Source organism: Cetorhinus maximus, chromosome 11 (assembly GCF_964194155.1).
Source record: "Cetorhinus maximus chromosome 11, sCetMax3.hap1.1, whole genome shotgun sequence".
NCBI lineage: Eukaryota > Metazoa > Chordata > Chondrichthyes > Lamniformes > Cetorhinidae > Cetorhinus > Cetorhinus maximus.
Window position 1 is genome coordinate 108,201,798 of NC_135889.1, and position 19,944 is coordinate 108,221,741.

The 19,944-nt window shown below is 39.3% G+C and overlaps 1 protein-coding gene across 4 annotated transcripts in view; it reads left to right on the plus strand.

Annotated features, from left to right (window-relative positions):
- Positions 1-19,944, plus strand: part of clasp1a (cytoplasmic linker associated protein 1a) — a 316,093-nt gene that overhangs the window by 78,234 nt on the left and 217,915 nt on the right. For all 4 annotated transcript variants that reach the window (XM_078552573.1, XM_078552570.1, XM_078552571.1 and 1 more), the window contains exon 7: positions 96-193. In XM_078552573.1, the coding sequence (XP_078408699.1) occupies positions 96-193 (98 nt within the window). The remainder of the gene's footprint in view (positions 1-95; positions 194-19,944) is intronic.

Here is a 19,944-nt window from a genome sequence, read left to right on the forward strand (position 1 = left end):
CAAAATTTTAAATCTGATAATCTCCCTCAGAGTAAACAAAGGATCTTACTAATCATTTTTTAAATTGTACTTAAATTGTTTTTAACTCTTACCAGGTCCGAGATGCAGCAATAAATAGTTTAGTAGAAATATACAAGCACGTAGGAGAGAGAGTCCGAGCGGACCTTCATAAAAAGGGGCTACCACAATCAAGGTAAGAAAGTGATGTCAACTATTAGACCCAGGTTACTGTTACTCTGTGAATGCAATTGCATTTGTTATATAATTGTGATGCTTGGTATTTTGATAAATAATATTTACCAATATTTGTATTATTCCAGTTGTGGCAAAAACTAAATATATTTGCTAAGTAAATCCTCTAAAATATTTCACTTATCAGAGAATATGTTGCATTTTTGTACTTCATTGAAACAATGTAACAGCACATCTGATCTTTGCAATAATGAAAGTAGCCGTTTGATCATTGAGTCTTGTATAAAATGAGACCTGCTGTCTATAAAAGGGAAGCTTTCTTTGTTCACTCAGTGCAGACATTAAATATCTAAGAATGCACTTATCAGTTTGCAATGCGCAGTGGATGGAGGTACATGGAATGTTGCAAATGTTCCTTTTAAAAAGGACCATTTTTAATGTTGTTCATAAATTTACATTAATGATTTGGACTTGAGAACAAATAACTATATCAAAATTTGCATGAGATACCAAACTGAGGGGAAGAGGTTGGATGGTGTTGGGGGTTTGCATAGCTGACACTAAGGATGAATAGAACATAATACCAGAAGACGTTAGAAAACTGCATACTGTGCAGTTAAGTGGCAATGAACTTTAATATTCATAAACATGTTACATTTTGATAGGAAAAACTAATGTCGCCTACACCTTAGAAAATAAGAAACTGAATGAGGTATAAGTGCAAAAGGGTCTAGGGATGTAGGTGAACAAATAACTAAAAGCAGTAATACAGACCAGTAAAATAATCAAATGCTAACAAGGCAGTTACCGTTTTATTTCTAGAGGCACAGAATTCAAAAGCAGCGCAGTTATGTTAAACTTGGATAATATCCTGGTCAGGCTGCAAATAATGTACAGGTTCTGTTCTCCATACTGTAATATAAAAGGACTGGAGGTAAGTGCAAAACAAAAATTAAGTATGACACCAGAACTTGGAGATTATAGCCAGGGAAAGATTGAAAAGTTTGGAGCTTTTTTCTTTAGAAAGGAAGTTTTAGAGGTGACTTGATAAGAGGTCTTTGAAAGTGTGAATGAGTTTGAAAGGGCAGTTTTGGAGACAATCTAAAATGAAATGCCATCAATACAAGATATTTACCAATAAATCCAAAAGGGAAATGATAAATTTCTTGACTCAGTGGTTAAAATGTGAAACATGCTACCACAGACAACGACTGAGGTAAATAGCTTTCAAAGTCTGTAATCTAATGGGACTTGTTGCAGAAACAGTGATAAGGTACTCTTGTCTTGATGATACTAGTGTTACGATCTCTCGGTCCCCCCCCTCCCTCTCTCTGGTCCCCCCCCCCTCCCTCTCTCTGGTCCCCCTCCTTATACACACACACACACACACACACACAGACACAAATAGATTACAGAGTCCGGGGGAGCTAGGCTGGTCAAATTGGAGCCCATAAAAATAATGGGAATGCAATATACAGTCTGTAGTTTGGTGACCTGCTGGCTTCGGGCTGAATTTGGTGGCCTTGCGACTTTGCTTTGCTGGTCCCGATGCTTCTATTCTAAAGATGTAGGAGGCTGATGTGGCTGTTTTCCTGGATACGGTAGTACTAGGTTGAATTCTTTTAAGTCCTCTGACTGCAGCAGGAGCGTCCCTGAATTGTCATGGTCAGCAGTCAGGTCTTGAAACCTCCAAGGTGGGTTGGAAAGAGAAGCAGGGAGGAAGGAGGGACCCTACTTGGGTCTTCTTTCGTCAGTGGTCTCGGCTGTTTGGTCTCCTGCTGCGGAGAAAGAAGATTAAACACACAAAGGGTGGGTTTGTCACATGACCATCACCCAGTGCTTCAAATGTGGTCATCACTAGTGTATTCACCCTTGCAGCTTTAATTTTTTGATAAGACCATGGCTGATCTGATTGCCTTAACTCTACTTTCCTTTATTTTCCGGTCTTTTTTGAGTCCATGTATGTGTAGTGTATGTGTTCCATAGATCACCCGGGGAAAGTTGGAACATATAGTGCAAGCCTTGTTCTAATGAGATTTTTCAGTTTTGCACAGGAGGATCTTTTAATTTCATGTTAATTTAATGGATATAATAGGCTGTTAATTCATTATTAAAATAGCATAATATTTTTTGATTATGTATAAGCGTTGATTGTAATAGAATGATAAAACCGGTTTTATTATCTAGATTAAACTTAAATCAACAGCCCCAGATTTCTACATCCTCGCGAAAGGGATGTTACATTGTAAAGCTTTGCTTATTTATGATTCATATGCAAATTCTGGAAATGTCTTTTAGCAATTCTGATAATCCATGCATTATGTTCTGGCCGTGTTTGTTGCTTTCATGTGAAACTGTGGCTAAGATTGTGATTAGGGACCTTTGCTGTGATAAATACACAAGATTGATTTTCTGGGGAAGTACAGAAATGTTGGCAGAATATCTACTCTTCCTACTTTGTTACTGCTTAGGAAAATTGGGCACTGAGTTGCTACTAATACCCGCTTTCTTCTTCAGATATTGATATATGTGGCCGGGTACATACATTTGAGCTCTCGTCAGTACGTTTGAGACTGTGTATTTATATTCTCATTACGTATGTAGGCATTTTTTTAAGCATTTTGGAAAAGCTTTTGCTTTTGAATCATCTGCTCTTGATATCATTTCAACCAACAGTTCTTCATTTTCTGATCATTGTGATTCATAATGATTAAGTCATATCAACAAACATTGTAGAATAATTTGAGAGAAAATTGTGCTTGTCTTCCACTGTTGAGCCCTCTGTGCAGAGTGAGCTGAATAACTCCTGAAAAATCACCTTAACTGATGTCTTAAGCAGACGGTCAAATTTTGAGTAATTTGCGTGTTTGAAGAGAGTCCACCTGAAACACAAAGGAGATGATTAAAAATAAAAGTAAGGACAATATCAGCAGGAGAAATTAAGACCAACTGGAAACTTGGTGATCTGAGATTTTTGAAAATGGAGTGAGAAGTAGGAAGGAAGTCCACAGAGGGGGAAGGACTGAGGGGGTCAGCAAATATTTTCCTTTTATTCATGGGAGGTGGGCGTTGCTGGCTAGGCCAGCATTTATTGCCCATCCCTAGTTGCCCTTGAGAAGGTGGTGGTGAGCTGCCTTCTTGAACTGCTGCAGTCCATGTGGTATAGGTACGCCCACAGTGCTATTAGGTAGGGAGTTCCAGGATTTTGGCCCAGTGACAATGAAGGAACGGTGATATGCTTCCAAATCAGTGAGTGGCTTGGTGGGAATTTCCAGGTGGTGGCGTTCCCATGTACCTGCTGCCCTTGTCCTTCTAGATGGTAGTGGTCATGGGTTTGGAAGATGCTGTCTAAGGAAGTTTGGTGAGTTACTGCAGTAAGGTAATGGATAAGAAGGACTAAGTGCGGAACTTGATGGTCAGATTTTGGACAAGTTGTAGTTTACAGAGGATTTGAGGTCAGCATGGAGAACATTGATTTGATTGAGTCTGGACATGGAGAAAAACTTTTGCATTTATATAATGCCTTTCATGACCTTAGGAAGTGGCAAGCACATTGACTGAGACATTGACAAAGTACAGTGACTGCAAATGTAGCTTAGATCCAGTTAGTACCATTCAAAGTGAAATGTGTATTGACTTGTAGGGAAGTGAACATACACCTTCCCTCTATAATCCTATCTCTGTGATGGGTCTTGATAGGATGGATGTGGAGAGAATGTTTACTCTTGTGGGAGAATCTAGAACTAAGGGTCACTGTTTAAAAATAAGGGGTCACTTAATTAAGATGGATGAGGAGAATTTTTTTTCTGAGGGTAGTGAGTCTTTGGAACTCTCTTCAAAAGGCGGTGGAAGCAGAGTCTGAATATTTTTAAGGCAGAGCTAGATAGATTCTTGATTGACATGGGGATGAAAGGTTATCAGGGGTAGACAGGAATGTGGAGTTGAGGTTACAATCAGATTAGCCATGATCTTATTGAATGGCGGAGCAGGATCGAGGGGCCGAGTGGCCTACCCCTGCTGCTAATTCGTATGTTCGTGTGAACCCGTCTGAGTGGAGAAATGGTCAATGCTCACAACTCTTTTTAATAGTTTATTGTAGCATTGATAAAATTACAAATGTTGGTACCTTGCTTGATTTTTTTTTTAAGCTAAATCAGTATCATGCTGATAAACACTGTCTCTGTAACTTCTGAGCTGCAACCCACACTGTTAACCCTTGGATTGCTGCTTCTGAAAAGTTGCTGCTTCGGTTCTGCTGTTTCTTTTTAGCTTGGTTGCCCTATTTTAATCCATTCAATTCCCTCATTAAACTTAGTTTTCTGGAGAACTCTGTACTGGACAGCGCTGTCACTGCTATTGGCTGCTGCCTTTTCTCTTGCCTGCTTCAGCTGTTACTGCTATCTGCTATTACCACTTCTGCTCTTACTACCGCTACTCCCCCCTCCCCCCAACATTTGAGGACATTGCAGACATTAGCACATCTGGAGTGCAATGGGCTAGCCTTGTCCTGGGTGAAACTTTTTTCCCCCAAAAATATACTTTATTTATAAAAGTACATTACAAAACATTTCAATGGGAAAATTACATAGTGTCATAAAATTTGACTTCTCTCCATAGAGCATGTTACTACGCTAGATACCTCAATCGTAATTCTCTTGATATTTACAATATACATTCCATGTCAGGCATACAGCCTGAGGGCAAAACATTTCAAATTGAAAAATTAGAGAGTGCAGTATAATTCAACTTTCCTTCATACAGCATGTTCCTCTTGAGGTGCTTCAATATAATTTCAACATACTTGTATTCGAGACATACATTCAATGTCAGGCATAAAGCCAAGGTGTTCTACAAATTTTCCAGCCCCTTGGTGTACTGTGGCTGAAAGGCTTTAGACAGCGGCCATACCCCATTGTGTCTCTGTGGTGGCTGCCCCAAGCTTTAGTGTGTCCCTCAGCACATGGTCCTAGACCTTGGAATGTGCCATCTGCAACACACTGTTGAGGACAGCTCTTCGCACTGGAAGACCGAGTTTCGGGCAGATCAAAGAGTATCTTTCACCGAGTTGATGATCCTCCAGCCAGTGTTTACCTTGGTGTATGTTTCTGGAAACAGCCTGTAGAGCACAGAGTTTTGCATCACAGAGCTGCTCGGGATGAACCTCGACAAAAACCACTGCATCTCTCTCTAGACCCCCTTTGCAAAGGCACATTCCAGTAGGAGGTGAACAACGGTCTCTTCCCCACCACAGCCACCTCAAGGGCAAGGCGCAGAGGGGATGAGACTCTAGGCATGCAGTAAGGATCTGACAGGGAGGGCCTTTCTCATCACTAGTCAAGCTATGCCTTGGTGCTTGTTAGAAAGTTCAGGCAGTGAGGCATTCTGCCAAATAATTTTGACAGTCTGCTCAGGGAACCATCCAACAGGATCTACCATCTTTTCCCACAGGGTCTCTCGGACATTACTTGCAGACCACTGCCTGGTGGACTTGTGGTCAACGGTGTTTTTCTACATAAAGTTTTCTACAGGGGCTAGGTTGTATGGCACAGCCCAACCGCTTGGAGCATTTCCTGGCAATGTGGCCAGACCCATCCTTCACAATACTGGGGATGGGTAGAATCTCAGCACGTAGTGACACTTGGTGTTTGCATACTGAGGGTGTACGCACAGCTTGATGCAGCCACACACAAAGGTGACCCTCGGGATGCGGGCAATGTTAGGCATGTTTTTTCCCTTTATCTAGAGGTATGTACATCGTGCCCTCTGTGGACATGGCCCATTTTCGACCTCTAGATAAAGCAGAAGATGACTCAAGTGATTGCCACAGTGCACTGCCACTACTGCTCTTGCTACTGAAACATAGGTTAAACCCAAAAATCACACCTGTAACAAAGATTGTGACAAAAACCCTTCCCCGAATCTGTGTCGTCTTACATATTATATCAATTTAATGAATGGTTTATTAACATATGAAGATGGTTTTGATTGGCAAGATCCTGATTACGATACTTGATAGGTTTTGCTCCAATCCAAAAGCTCTCTGTGATAGCATTTGCAAGGAATGTAGGGGCACATTCAGACATGGCGGCTCCAAATCTTTCGTTATTATTTACAGTTCTACAGTTTGTAGATGCATACCCATTGTTTGATTTGATGTCTTTGGCAACTGTCACTTGACTAGTATATAGAAAATGTCACTCAGTGTGGCTTTCAATGTCCCTTGGAATGCTGGGAGCCAGACTTTAGCCAATTTCTGAAAATTGTCCATCACAGCCTTTTATTTTGCAGAATGCCTTTTTTGGCCTTTAAATGTTGGCTTCTTTTAAGTTGAGTGTGTTCTTCCTGAAGGATTGGCTACACTTGTCTGGAACTTGAGTATAACAGGTTTGCAGTTAAAAGGTCTTCTTGAGTTATTTTGCCATACTTGTGTTGGTAGAAGAAATTGGCATAAAAGCCATTTTAACTTGCAAGTATCTAGAAAGTTGACTTTCTCATACATACAGCTTCTGGCTTATTTAAGAATTAGTTTTGAACTCTGATCTATAATTTGTTAGTTGTGTCATTATTCAGGTGAATTTATTCATCAGCTAAGCATTTTATTAAATTAAGTCTAATATCAAGCTGATTTTCTTGATTTTTCGCAGTTGGTTAATTTCCAAAATATTCCCAAGTCCCAACTATTCAAAGTGCTGGAAAAATTCAGCAGGTCTGGCAGTATCTGTGGAGAGAGAAACAGTGTTAACATTTCAAGTCCAATATGACCCTTCTCTCTCCACAGATGTTGCCAGAGCTGCTGAGCTTTTCCAGCACTGTTTTTTCATTTTAGATTTCTAGCACCCGCACAGTGTTTTGCTTTTAACCCAACTATTCAACTCTGATTTTCTGCCTTTCACATAGGCTTTATGTTGCTCCTATAATGTCCAATAATGTAGACAAATTCCATATTCTGCACTTAGTATTGCCATGTCTTTGGCCATCCATTATAATTTGTGGTACTGTTTGAAATGTACTTGGAATTAAATCATCAATGGCTCAAATGAAATGGATGGCATCCAAATTAATGAGGTGTTCTAACTGCTTTTCAGACTTTGGCCCTTGATAATAGCCTGTGACTAATTATCCTCGCAAGTGCTATAAGTTCATTGTGCAATTAATGGATTCACGTAATCACTAATTGATGTTGAACATCATGCTGGAACTCGTTGTCAAATAGCTTCTTTGTCTGACTTGCATTGCAAATAATCTTTGTGGGCTATTACTTTTATTAAATGCGAAAATACACAGACTTGCAATCCTTGACTTTGTCCTTCATTTAATTAGTGCAGTTTTTGCTGTTGAAATGTGATTGACTTGTCTTGACCAGTTCAAAAGGTGTTCAGAATAATTACTTCATTTCTGTTATATTCGGTTATATTGTGAAAGATAAATCAGCCCAACCAATTCATTGCCTTTCATGATAGCGTCACTCTAATGAAATGTGCCAGTGCATTTATTGCATAATGGCGTTTTGATAGTATAAAGGGGGATTTTTAATGCTGGGCAAAAAACTCTCACTTGATAGGTTTCACAGTTTAATTCCATTTATTCCCCTCTTCCCTTTCACAAAGCAGTGGGCATCAACAGACCTTTTGTAATTGAGGTCAGATGATATGCATTAATAAACTGTTGCTCCTTGGACAGCAACACTGGTGGTCTTTGCTAGTGCCCACACCTGAACTTTCCAGCAAGGCTGAGAGATTGTGGTTAGGAGTGAGAATACTTTTTGGCTTTAAATAATTTAAAATCTTTGAAGATGATTTCCTTTTTAAAAAAATTTATTTGAGTGGAACAGATAAAATAGGATGAATTAGGCCTAGTACATCACTGACACCAGTACTGGGGAAAGAGGGAGCTGTGCTTTTGGGACGGCCTTCACCTGAATCATGCTAGGATCAGTGTCTGGGAGAATTGTATAACTAGGGCTGTAGAAAAGGCTTTAAATTAAATAGTGGGGGGGAGAGGGGTGGAGAGACATCATGTGAGGGGAGATTTGGAAAGTTAGAGGAAGGATAAGGCAATAGTGCAGCGTAACAATACAGCTAATGAATAGCAAAAGAGTGACAGGAAGGGACAAAGCAAGCAAACATAAGAGTAGTCCAGTAAATAAGGTCAGAGTGGGGAATACATGGAGCATTCTGTACAAGATGGCTGAATTGATTATACAAATAAGAAATAAACGAGTATGATATGTTAGCCACGGACGTGGTTACTAAGTGACCATGGCTGGGACCTGAACACGCGAGGGTATTTGACATTTCAGAAGGACAGGAAGAAAGGAAAAGGAGGTGGGATAGCACTGTTAAGCAAGGATAAGTTCAGTACAATAGTGAGAAGTTATCTTGGATCAGAGGATCAAGATGCAGAATCAGTTTGGGTGGAGATAAGAAATAGCAAAGGAATTAAGCCACTGGTGGGTATAATTTATAGCCCCCCCCCCTTGACTGTAGCGACACTGTAGGACAGAGTATAAATCGAGAAATAATGTGGTTTATAAAAAAGCAACTGCAATAATCATGGCAATTTTAATCTTCATGTAGATTGGGCAAATCAAATTGGCAAAGGTAGCCTGGAGGATGAGTTCACAGTGTATTTGGGACAGTTTCTTAGAATAATACATACTTGAACCAAACAGAGAATAGGCTATTTTCGACCTGTAATGAGGCAGGATTAATTAATGACTTCATAGTAATGGATCCCCTTGGAAAGAGTAATCATAACATGATAGAATTCCACATTCGGTTTGAGGATGAGAAATGTGGGTCTGAAACGAGTGTTTTAAACTTAAAGGCAATTACAAGAAAAGACAATTGAAGGCAGAGTTGGCTAAAGTGGAATGAAAAAATAGATTAAAATGTAAGGTGGTAGAGAAACATTGGCAGATATTTCAGGATATATTTCATAATTCTCTAAAGCCATATGCCATTGAGAAAGAGATTCTGAGAAGGGCGTGCCATCCATGGATAACTAAGGAAGTTAAGGAGGGTAAATTGAAAGAAAATATATACAATGTTGAAAGATTAGTGATAGACCAGAGGTTTGGAAAAATTTTTGAGAGCAGCAAAGGATTATTTAAAAAAAAATACAAAGGATAAATTGGGGTATGAGAGAAAAGTAGCAATATTAAAAGACCAGTTAAAGCTTTTACAAGTATATAAAAAGGAAGAGTAGCTAAAGCAAGTGTTGATCCCTCAGAGGGTGAGCCTGGGGAATTAATAATCGGAAACGAGAAAATGGCAGAGACTTTGAACAAGTGTTTTGTATCTTCACAGTAGAGACACTAGAAGAACCCACGATTAGAAATTAGAAGAAAACCAAGAGGCAGAAGGGAGGGAGGAAATTAAAACAATTGCTATTACTAGAGAAAAAGTGCCAGGTACTAAAGGCTGACAAGTGCCTTGGACCTGATGGCCTGTATTCTCGGGTCTTAAAATAAGTGGCTGCAGAGATAGTGGATGCATTGTTTTTAATCTTCCAAAATTTCCTAGATTCTGGAAAGGCCCCAGCGGATTGGGAAACCACAAATGTAACAGCTCTATTTAAGAAAGGAGGGAGACAGAAAGCAGGAAACTATAAGCCTGTTAGCCTAACATCTGTCATTGGGGAAAATGCTGGAATCCATTATTGAGTAGGTAGTTGCAGGACATTTTGAAAATCATAATAGTCAGACAGAGTCAACATGGTTTTATGAGGATATAATAAGCAGGGTTGATAAAGGGGTACCAGTAGACATAATGCGTTTTGATTTCCAAAGGCATTTGATGAAGTGCCACATAAAAGGTTACTGTACATAATAAGAGGTCATGGTGTTGGGAGTAATATATTAGCATGGATAGAGAATTAGATAACCAACAGGAAACAGAGTTGGGATAAATAGATCATATATAGTTTGGCAAACTGTAATGAGTGGAGTGCCACAGGAATTGGTGCTGGGATCTCAACTATTTATGATCTATATAAATGACTTGGATGAAAGGACTGACAGTATTTTAGCCAATTTTGCAGATGCTACAAAGACAAGTGGGAAAGCAAGTTGTGAGGAGAATAGGGAGCCTGCAAAAGGATAAAGACAGGTTAAGTGAGTGGGTAGAATTGGCATATGGAATATAATGTGGTTGTCTAATTTGGCAGGAAGAATAGAAATTCATAATATTATTTAAATGGAGAGAGGCAGCAGAATGCTGTGATATGGAGAAATCTGGGTGTCCTTGTACACAAATCACACAAAGTTAACATGGAGGTACAGGTAATTAGGAAGGCAAATGGAATGTTGGCCTTTATTACAAAAGGGACGGAGGATAAAAGTAGGGAAGTATTACTACAAATGTACAGGGCATTGGTGAGACCTCACTTAGAGTAGTACTGTGTAAGTTTTGGTCTCCTTAAGGAAGAATAATAGCACCGCAGATGTTCCTACAACGCAACTGCAGCAGTCAAGAAGACAGCACACCACCACCTTCTCAAGGACAATTAGGAATGGGCAATGTCCACATCCCATTAAAGCAAATTAAAAATTATGTACTTGCATTGAAAGCAGTTCAGAGAAGATTCACTAGGCTGATTCCTGGGGTGAGGGGTTTGCCTTATGAGGAAAGGGTGAACAGGTTGGGCCTATGCTCATTGAGGTTTACGAGCATGTGAACATACGAATTAGGAGCAGGAGTAGGCCACCTGGCCCCTCGAGCCTGCTCCGCCATTCGATAAGATCATGGCTGATCTGATTGTAACCTCAACTCCACATTCCCACCTACCCCAATAACCTTTCATCCCCCCCTCCACACACACACACACACACCACACACACCGCCCCCCCATCTCTCCCCCCTGTTTATCAAGAATTTACCTAGCTCTGCCTTAAAAATATTCAAAGACTTTGCTTCCACCGTCTTTTGAGGAAGAGATTTGCAAAGTTTAATGACCCTCAGAGAATTTCTCCTCATCTGTCTTATATTTAACCCCTTACTTTTAAACAGTGACCCCCTAGGTCTAGATTCTCCCTTTCCACATCCATCTTGTCAGGATGCTTCTTACTCTTCTAAACTCCACCGGATACAAGCCTAACATGTCCAACCTTTCCTCCATAAGACAACCTGCCCTTTCCAGGTAGTAGCCTAGTAAACCTACTTTGAACTGCTTTAGAAGAATGAGAGGTGATCTTATTAAATCATGAGCTCCTGAGGTGGTCTTGACAGGGTAGATGCTGAGTGGATGTTTCCCCTTGTGGTGGAATCGAGATCTAGGGGACACAGTTTAAAAATAAAGGGTCTCCCATTTAAGATGGAGATGAGGAGAAATTTAATCTCTTGAGAGTAATTTGTCCATGGAATCCCCTTCCATTGAGAGCAGTGGAGGCTGGGTCATTGAACATATTCAAGTTAGACAGATTTTTGATCGACCATGGAGCCGAGGGTTATGGTGGTCAGGCAGGAAAGTGGAGTTTGGGCCACAATCAGATCAGCCATAATCTTATGGAATGGCAGAGTAGGCTCAATGGGACAAAAGGCCTATTCCTCCTATTTCTTATGATCTTGATCCAATAATGTTAACTTCAGTGATGAGCAATCTAAGGTCACTGCCATTTGTTGAAATTAGGTTTATTTGGGATTACTTTGCAGGACTAATTTTGAAAAGAAATTGGCCCCCATTAGCTGTGGCTAAATGTGGACCAGGAAAGTCTCACATTTGATCCCTAACCTTTGCTAAATTAGCCTGTTTTGCTAAATAGGTGGTAAGGGTAGGCCACACAGGTTACCTACTAACATCCATGGAATGTTCTGCAGCAGTGCCATGAAAGGTGGGGAAACATAAAGGACAGAATATTATGTAAATCATGAGTGAACCCAATTAAATCTTCTACCTTTTGATCCCAAATGAGTAAATTTTATCCAAAATGCTAACCTGTAGATGCAGTAAAATTACCTAGGCTGGATTCCGCAGGACTCCATCTAAGGGATGCATTCTGGAATGATTCACAAATGTACCCTTTTTAAATTTTAAGTGAAGTTTGTGGCACCAGTATAGCTTGCCTGAAGTTTGCAACATGAACTGGATCCTTTTAAAGTTAGGAACTAATAAGGTTTTGAGTGTTTGCCATTCATATATTGCACTTTGACTTTGTTAGCTGTTATTTGAATAAAATCTATTAACCAATCTTTGTTTACAACTGGGGACTGATTGACTGACTGGATGAAAATTTAGAATGCGCTTCACTGTGCTTATTTAAGTCCAGTCCAAGAGCAGGGATAAGTCATCTGTCTCAATATGACTTAATGAGCATCAGTTGCTAAGCCCATATACCAGTAACTGACAAAAATGCTTGATATGGTTTACTGAGAGAAGGAGATATCTAATGTTGGATTTCCTGCTAATCCTGGTTTATCCTGCATGATTTGGCTTGAGAATGCCAATATGGGCGCAGAGAAGTTTATTGAGACAAGATGAGAAACTTCAGTACATTGGCAGTAATTTACAGAGTCAAACTGATATCCCCTGGCTAGAGCCCTGAATAGTAGCACAGTTCATTCCTGGTCTTCCATTCTTCTCTGCTTAATTTCTGCTATTCTGGCCAGGTCTTTTAAATTTATTCATATATCTTTTGGACTACTGTGCTGTTAAAACCCCTATTGTGTGATGCGCTCGGCTGAGCTGTTAGTGTAATTTAGATAAATGTGACACGGAGCTGTTTTTCTCCGGATCTTATAATACAACAGCAAGCCTGTGATTACATCTGCAGTTATCTTTAACTATTCTGCAGATTTTTAATTTAATAGTTAACTTTAGATGGTTTCACGTGGAGCAGGATTTACTTTATCTTTTACACACAATGCTGCTGTTGTGCACACAGGCAAAGTTGTACAATTCAGCAGTTGTAATATTTAGGGAAGCATTCAACTTTGTTAAATTACTATATTTCAGTGATTTTTTTTTAAAGCATTTCATTATGTTTAGTATAAAAATAGCTTTGTTTTATTATTCATTTATGGAATGTGGGTGTCGCTGGCTAGGCCAGCATTTATTGCCCATCCCTAATTGCCCATGAGAAGGTAGAGGTGAGCTACCTTCTTGAACTGCTGCAGTCCATGTGGTGTAGGTACACCCACAGTGCTGTTGGGGAGGGAGTTCCAGGATTTTGACCCAGCGACAGTGAAGGAACGGCGATATATTTCCAAGTCAGGATATAAGTGGCTTGGAGGGGAACTTCGGGTGGTGGTGGTGCTTCCATGTATTTGCTGTCCTTGTCCTTCTAGATGGTAGCGGATGAGGGTTTAGAAGGTGCTGCCTAAGGAGCCTTAGTGAGTTGCTGCAGTGCATTGTGTAGCTGGTACGCACTGCTGCCACTGTTTGTCGATGGTGGGGGGAGTGAATGTTTGTGGAAGGGGTGCCAATCAAGAGGGCTGCTTTGTCCTGGATGGTGTCAAGCTTCTTGAGTGTTGTTGGAGCTGCACTCATCCAGGCATTTCAACACTAATCAGTTGATTGCCCATTTAAAGGTCCTGCAAGTAAGGATCACTTGGCTTGGCTTTGGTCTTGGCCTCATTCTTATTTGTTCGGGGTAGGGGGAGCGGTGGGGATGGTGAAATGAAGGCTGAAAACAGGTTTCTGAGAAACCAGACTGTTTTTTGTGAATCCTGCTATGTGCCTGCTATATTCAGCTTGAGAAACACTTGGTGAAATGTTTTTGTCGCCTTTCAAATTTCAAATCAAAATAGGATTTCTACTTAAGACACCAGTTGCTTATCCATGAATAAATACTTTCATGTGTAAAGTTTCATCACAAAATTAGTTCAAGCCTAGCGTCATTATGAAGGGTTTTGAGTTTCCAAATGTTTTTATGCAAACTTGTCACATCTGCTGATTTTGCCTATGCTTCTGCAATTTTTATTTATTTACTGAAAAGATCCAAAGAGTGCAAGGTGGTTTTTACTATATTCAGCGAATTTATCAGCGACACAGTTTATTCTTAATGGGCATGCTGCTCCCAAAATTTGTGCACATAATCATGTTTCAGTGAATATAACCACAGACTTGCTTGAATCACTGCTTCAATGTGCTATGTACAAACAAAGGCATCTGTAGCAGCTGGAATAGATACAGAATCACTAAACATTATTCAGCATGATACAATGACGTAAAATAATCTAATCACTGTAATTGCTGTGGTAGATTTGACACTAATTACATTTGGAAAGCAAGTTCATTAATCTTGAATTTTCTTTTTTTGAAAATGTCAGCATTTCAAAATTTTTTTCATCTGTTCCAAAGGTGGTATTGAAAATGAGAATCATTAGGTTTTGTGAAAAGATTATATATTAATGGGAATGATCGCATTGTGTGTTATGACACAACCTCTCAGTTTGAGGATTGAGTTTGAATCCATCAGAGACTGGGATAAAAGCTTCCATGTTCTTGGATTTAAGGGAATGAATGACTTTAGGCAATCTTGACCTCATCCTTAGTGATAGGTATAGTGTAGATTGCCAATATTTAACAGTAATTGGCATTGTATTACTATTCCTCAGAGGCTCAGCGGTTAGAGTGAACAATGTAAAGGTTACATTGCTATAGCAGTTAGGTGGTCTTCTGAGGGTTAATATACTTTGTGCAGCCAATGGAAGCTTGATTCTGTTGTACTTGATTTGCCAGTGCCTGATGCTGACGTGAGTGTAATAGATGAAGTGCTCCATTTTCTGACACTGCCATCTTTCGTGTTGATGAAAAGAAAGGTTTGTACTAACGTGATGGCTTTTGTAAGAAATATCTCCAAGTGCTTCACACGAGGATGGGTCACAATGGCGGTTGTTATGCAGGCAAATTTTGGCTGCTGGTCACTGACCACACAATGCTCCATATAGCACTAAGATCAATTAACTTATTTGTATTTCTTTTTGTTTTAAGATTTAATTAGTTACTTGAATTTTCTTTGAATAGTGAAATTAGGTTGTTGATATTCACAGTTGGAGCAAATAAAATGGGGCTTGTTCCGTTTCGTTAAAGCAGCACAGTATTAAATATTGGCCCAGTTTTTGAGTTGGGCCTTGAACCCACAACCTTCTTTCTTGGACAAAAGTTTTACCAAATGAAGCATTGAGGAAAAGTTGAAAGCTGGATGATGTTTTCCTTTAAATTAGATTGGTTCTTGTTAAAATTGTTAATCACATCTGCAAACCATTTGCGATAACTAGATAATGGGATAAGATTTATTATATTTATTGTTACAAATGTATAAATGTTTGCACTTGTAATTAAGAATTTTAATTAGATAAGAGTTTTAATTAGGTAGCGAAGATAGCAGGGGAGAAAGAAGTTTGATTCAATTAAGCAAAGTCTGAATACCTTAAGCCTTGTTTGGGGGTTGCAGCCCCTTCTGGTGCTTGTTTGTCTTGATGTGGTCCCCAGTAACTTGGAACTTATTTCTTGATTTTTTTCTGATTTCAGCAGAGAGTGATAAGGTACTGCTTTTGAGTGAAAATTTCAAATCATAAAAATTGGACCAAGTGATTAGGATCCTCAATTACATTGAAGAGTTCGCAACTGTCAATTTAGGATATCCTTGACATTCAAAATAATATTTGGACATGGTAATTTCTACTTCAACCTAAATGTTCTGCAAGTTAGATCTTTGGTATATAAATTTTGCACCATATCTTTGTGTAATAACAGTTCAGATTAGTACAGCTATATCACCCGGTGCAGAGGGGGCCCGGGAAGGAGGAGGACCTCCTCGTGAACCTGCTCCTGGGCTCGGCCAAGTTAGCCATTAACAGGTCCAGGCAGCGGGCGATCGAGGGGTTGTCCCACCCAGTTGTTTGGCCCTCTTCCGCGACTACGTTCGTGGCCGGGTGTCCATGGAGAGGGAGCACGCGGTGTCTGCCGGCATCGTTGAGGCCTAACTTTGTCTTTGGTTTTACAGCTAACCTAACTTAGGGGCTGTGTTTACTTTATCCCTCATTTTGTTAATTTAGTTTAATTGTTTGACTCTGAAAGAGTTACAGACATGCACCATTTAATCAATGAGAAATAATCCCATTGGTGCAATTTCTAACATTTGTCTTGCAGAGTCCCATCCCTTCTGTAAATATTTTGTCAGTGATCAACAGCAACTAATGGATAAATAAAGTACATTGCCGTGAATAGGTGTGGAGACTGATTTTTGAATGAACTGGGACTTGTGTAACTTGCTGTTTTGTGTTGTTTGATCTTGGATTTATGAGACCTTGACTTCACTGCAGTTTAGTATTTCACTTTCTTAGCACATTGGGTGTTCTACCTGTGAGACTAAAATGAGACATAGGTTTTCAATTAGATCAGCTAATTTGGCAAAATCAGATTCACAATTCAGACTAAGACATCTTGTGACCACATTGCCCTTTGATACCTGTATACAAATGTCGTAAGAGGGATTTACCTTGATCTGATGCTGCCGTCGGATTGCTGGTTGTGGGTGTCATTATACGTTATTGTTAATCAAAATGTCTGATGAACAAAGTCAAATAAAGAAAGTGGGGGATTTTTGTCATAGTAGAGCTAGTGTTTGTGGCACAAACTTGCTACGGTTGGCAAGGTGGCTTTTTAGAGCAGTTTTGATCTCGACTGTAGCCTGCAGGCTCTCGGATAAAAGTAAGAGGCACCACTTTAGGTTTGTATTCAAAGTGAAGTGTAGTAGCCCTTCAGTATATATTTTAATGAAGCTGAAAATTGACCGAGGCAATGGAAGTAAAGGTTGTTAGATTGAAAAATAATTTTTTGGTGTGTTTTTTTGAGATGTCCACAGTATTTTTTGTGCATATTGTGGCACCAGTCGGTTGAGCTATGAATATTTCAATGAGACTCTCCACCCTTACTTTGATAGGAATGAATCTTGGTGAAAATAGCATAAATTTTAATTTAAAAGCAAAATACTGCGGATGCTGGAAATCTGAAACAAAAACAAGAATAGCTGGAAAAACTCAGCAGGTCTGACAGCATCTGTGGAGAGGAAGACAGAGTTAACGTTTCGAGTCCATATGACTCTTCATCAGAATGTTCTGATGAAGAGTCATACAGACTCGAAACGTTAACTCTGTCTTCCTCTCCACAGGTGCTGTCAGACCTGCTGAGTTTTTCCAGTTATAAATTTTAATTTGTTGCATTTGGTAAATTTGTTTGTAGAGACACTAATGATGGCCAGAGTTGGAACTGTGTAATGAATACGTTTCAACAGCCATAATGAAGTACCCCCCTCATTTGGTTCAATAATGTGTGTTAGTTCCACCTTTGCACTAGCTCCTCTTCCCACTGCATCAGTGTAAATTTTCCCTCTCCCTAGAATTTTGGTATTTGGAATTATTAACCACCAGGTTTGGTTTAATATAATTAATATATCTAGGAAATAGCAAACTCTGGTAATTTTGTTCAAGTGAATAAAATAATTACATTTGTTAGTTTGAAGTTTAGAATCAACATTTGTAATGCCATGTGTAGAAGGAGGAAAAGCTGGAGAGAAAATCCATTATCAAAAGTTTGCGTTTAGAAGGAAGGCTCAAAAATATACACAGGATAATTGTACCTCATTCTTCTTCATTTGAATGCAGATCACATCTTCCTTGTTGTAAATTTACCACATGACATTTTTTTTCAAGCATACTTTTAAAATTTCCAAATTGTACAATTCAAAATACAAAACTTTGAAACCTGTAGCATAAACTGCAATGATCTTATGAATTATTATCATGCTAATTAAATGGAAAGCCTTGAGTTTTTCTGTCAAAAAAAAACAAACGAGACCTTTAAATGTAGTCTCTTAGCACTCTTCATTGATGACAGGGTAATAATTAGTAATTCTGTATGTAGAGAGCTAATTTAATCCTTTTAGGAAGCTTTAATGATTCTGTATTTAGTTTGAATGCACAAGAGTATTGCATTGTATGCCTGATTGAAAAGGTGGTAATGAAGGCTGTTTTTTAAAAAAGAAAGCAAATGTGTTTATTTTCAACCTGGAGTCTTCCTGTTTGCTGCCATTTGCAATTCTATATGCCCCTATACTTGGTCATTGTGGGGAATGCATGAGTGACTTTTGAGTAATTTTTATTTACTGCATCAGCTGGATGAGCTGAAACATCTATAGATTTACTGGATTAGGATCAGAGCTTTCACACTTTATTCTGAAAGGGGTCCATACAAGTAAACAAGTGGCAGATCAAATTTAATGCAGAGAGGTATGAAGTAATTCACTTCTGTACAAAGAACGGGGTAGAAACAATATAAAATAAATGGTACATTTCTAAAGTGGGTGCAGGAGTAGAGGAAACTGTGGGATATATGTGCCTAAATCATTGAAGTTGGCAGGGCAAGTTGAGAGTGTGTTCCATAAAAGCATACAAGATTCTTGGCTTAATAAATTGGGGCATAGGGTACAAAAGCAAGGAAGTTATGATAAACCTGTATAAAGCACTGGTTCAGCCTCAACTGGAGTATTGTGTCCAGTTGTGGACAGCACACTTGGAAGGATGTGAACACATTTGAGAGGGTGCAGTAAAGATTCCCGAGAAGAGGGACTTAGGTTTAAAGAAGATTTGATAGAGGTATTCAAAATCATGAGGACTCTGGACAAAGCAGGTGGGAAAAACCTATTCCCATTGATGGAAGGATTGAGAACCAGAAGACACTGATTTAAGGTGATTGGCAAAAGAAGCAAGAGTGCAATGAGAAAAAAACTTCTTTATGCACTGACTGCAAGTTTAGGATCTGGAATGCACTGCCTGAGAGTGGGATGGAGGCAGATTCAATCATGGTTTTTAAAAGAGAATTGGATCGTCATCTGAAGAGGTGAGATTTGCAGGGTTATAGGGAATGGCACCAGGTGCATTGCTGTTGTAGAGAACTGGCACAGACACAGTGGGCTGAATGGCCTCCTGTGCTGTAACCATTCTATTATTCTATAAAACTTGCACAGCATATATAAACCGCTCAAAACAGTTTTCTGGCTTTGTCCAGGAAACGAAAGGTGAAGAGCTTGATGAGGTGTGCAGGTGGACTTGTGTCTGGCATCTCTTGAAGTGCCAAGAAGCATCCTTTTATTTTGCTAAACTTTGAACTGTGGGAGACTTTTTTTCAGATTTCATGGTTTTTAAGTTGATCTTCAAAAGGTAGGAGAGGTGCCTTTTGGATAACGTCGTTCTTAATTTATCAAATGTTGGAGGCAGGAGGCCTTGGGGTCTCTTTACTGAGATTTATTCCCTAAATGTGTTGTTAACTTGACACTAATTAATTCAAGGTACATGTGACTGATCCGGTCATTGTAGATCAGTTATTTTAATCTCTTCTGTGAATAATAGCTTTTGTGCCTTTGCGACAACTGTCCCCAGTCCTCCATGATTAAGATTGACCCAGCTACCAAACATCTATCACCCAAATCTGTAGAATTTGCTATGCATGGCCCACATTGCATCTACCTTTATTGTAGCATGCATCTATTAAACCACATTCTTAAGAGTGTGCAAACTTGCAGAAAATATTTTAAAAACCTAGATTTGATAGCTGAAATATTATTAATGCTGCATTTAATGATCCAGCTTACCAAGTTAAATATTTGTTCTTTGGTTGTTTGTTACATGTTGGGTTAATTTTTCATGCTGCTATTGATGGTTCTTCTACACTTGCCATGTTTTACAACTCCGCGATCGTGGCTCTCCAATTTTTGTGGTCTTTGAAAGCAGTCAACATCTTGGGGATATCCTC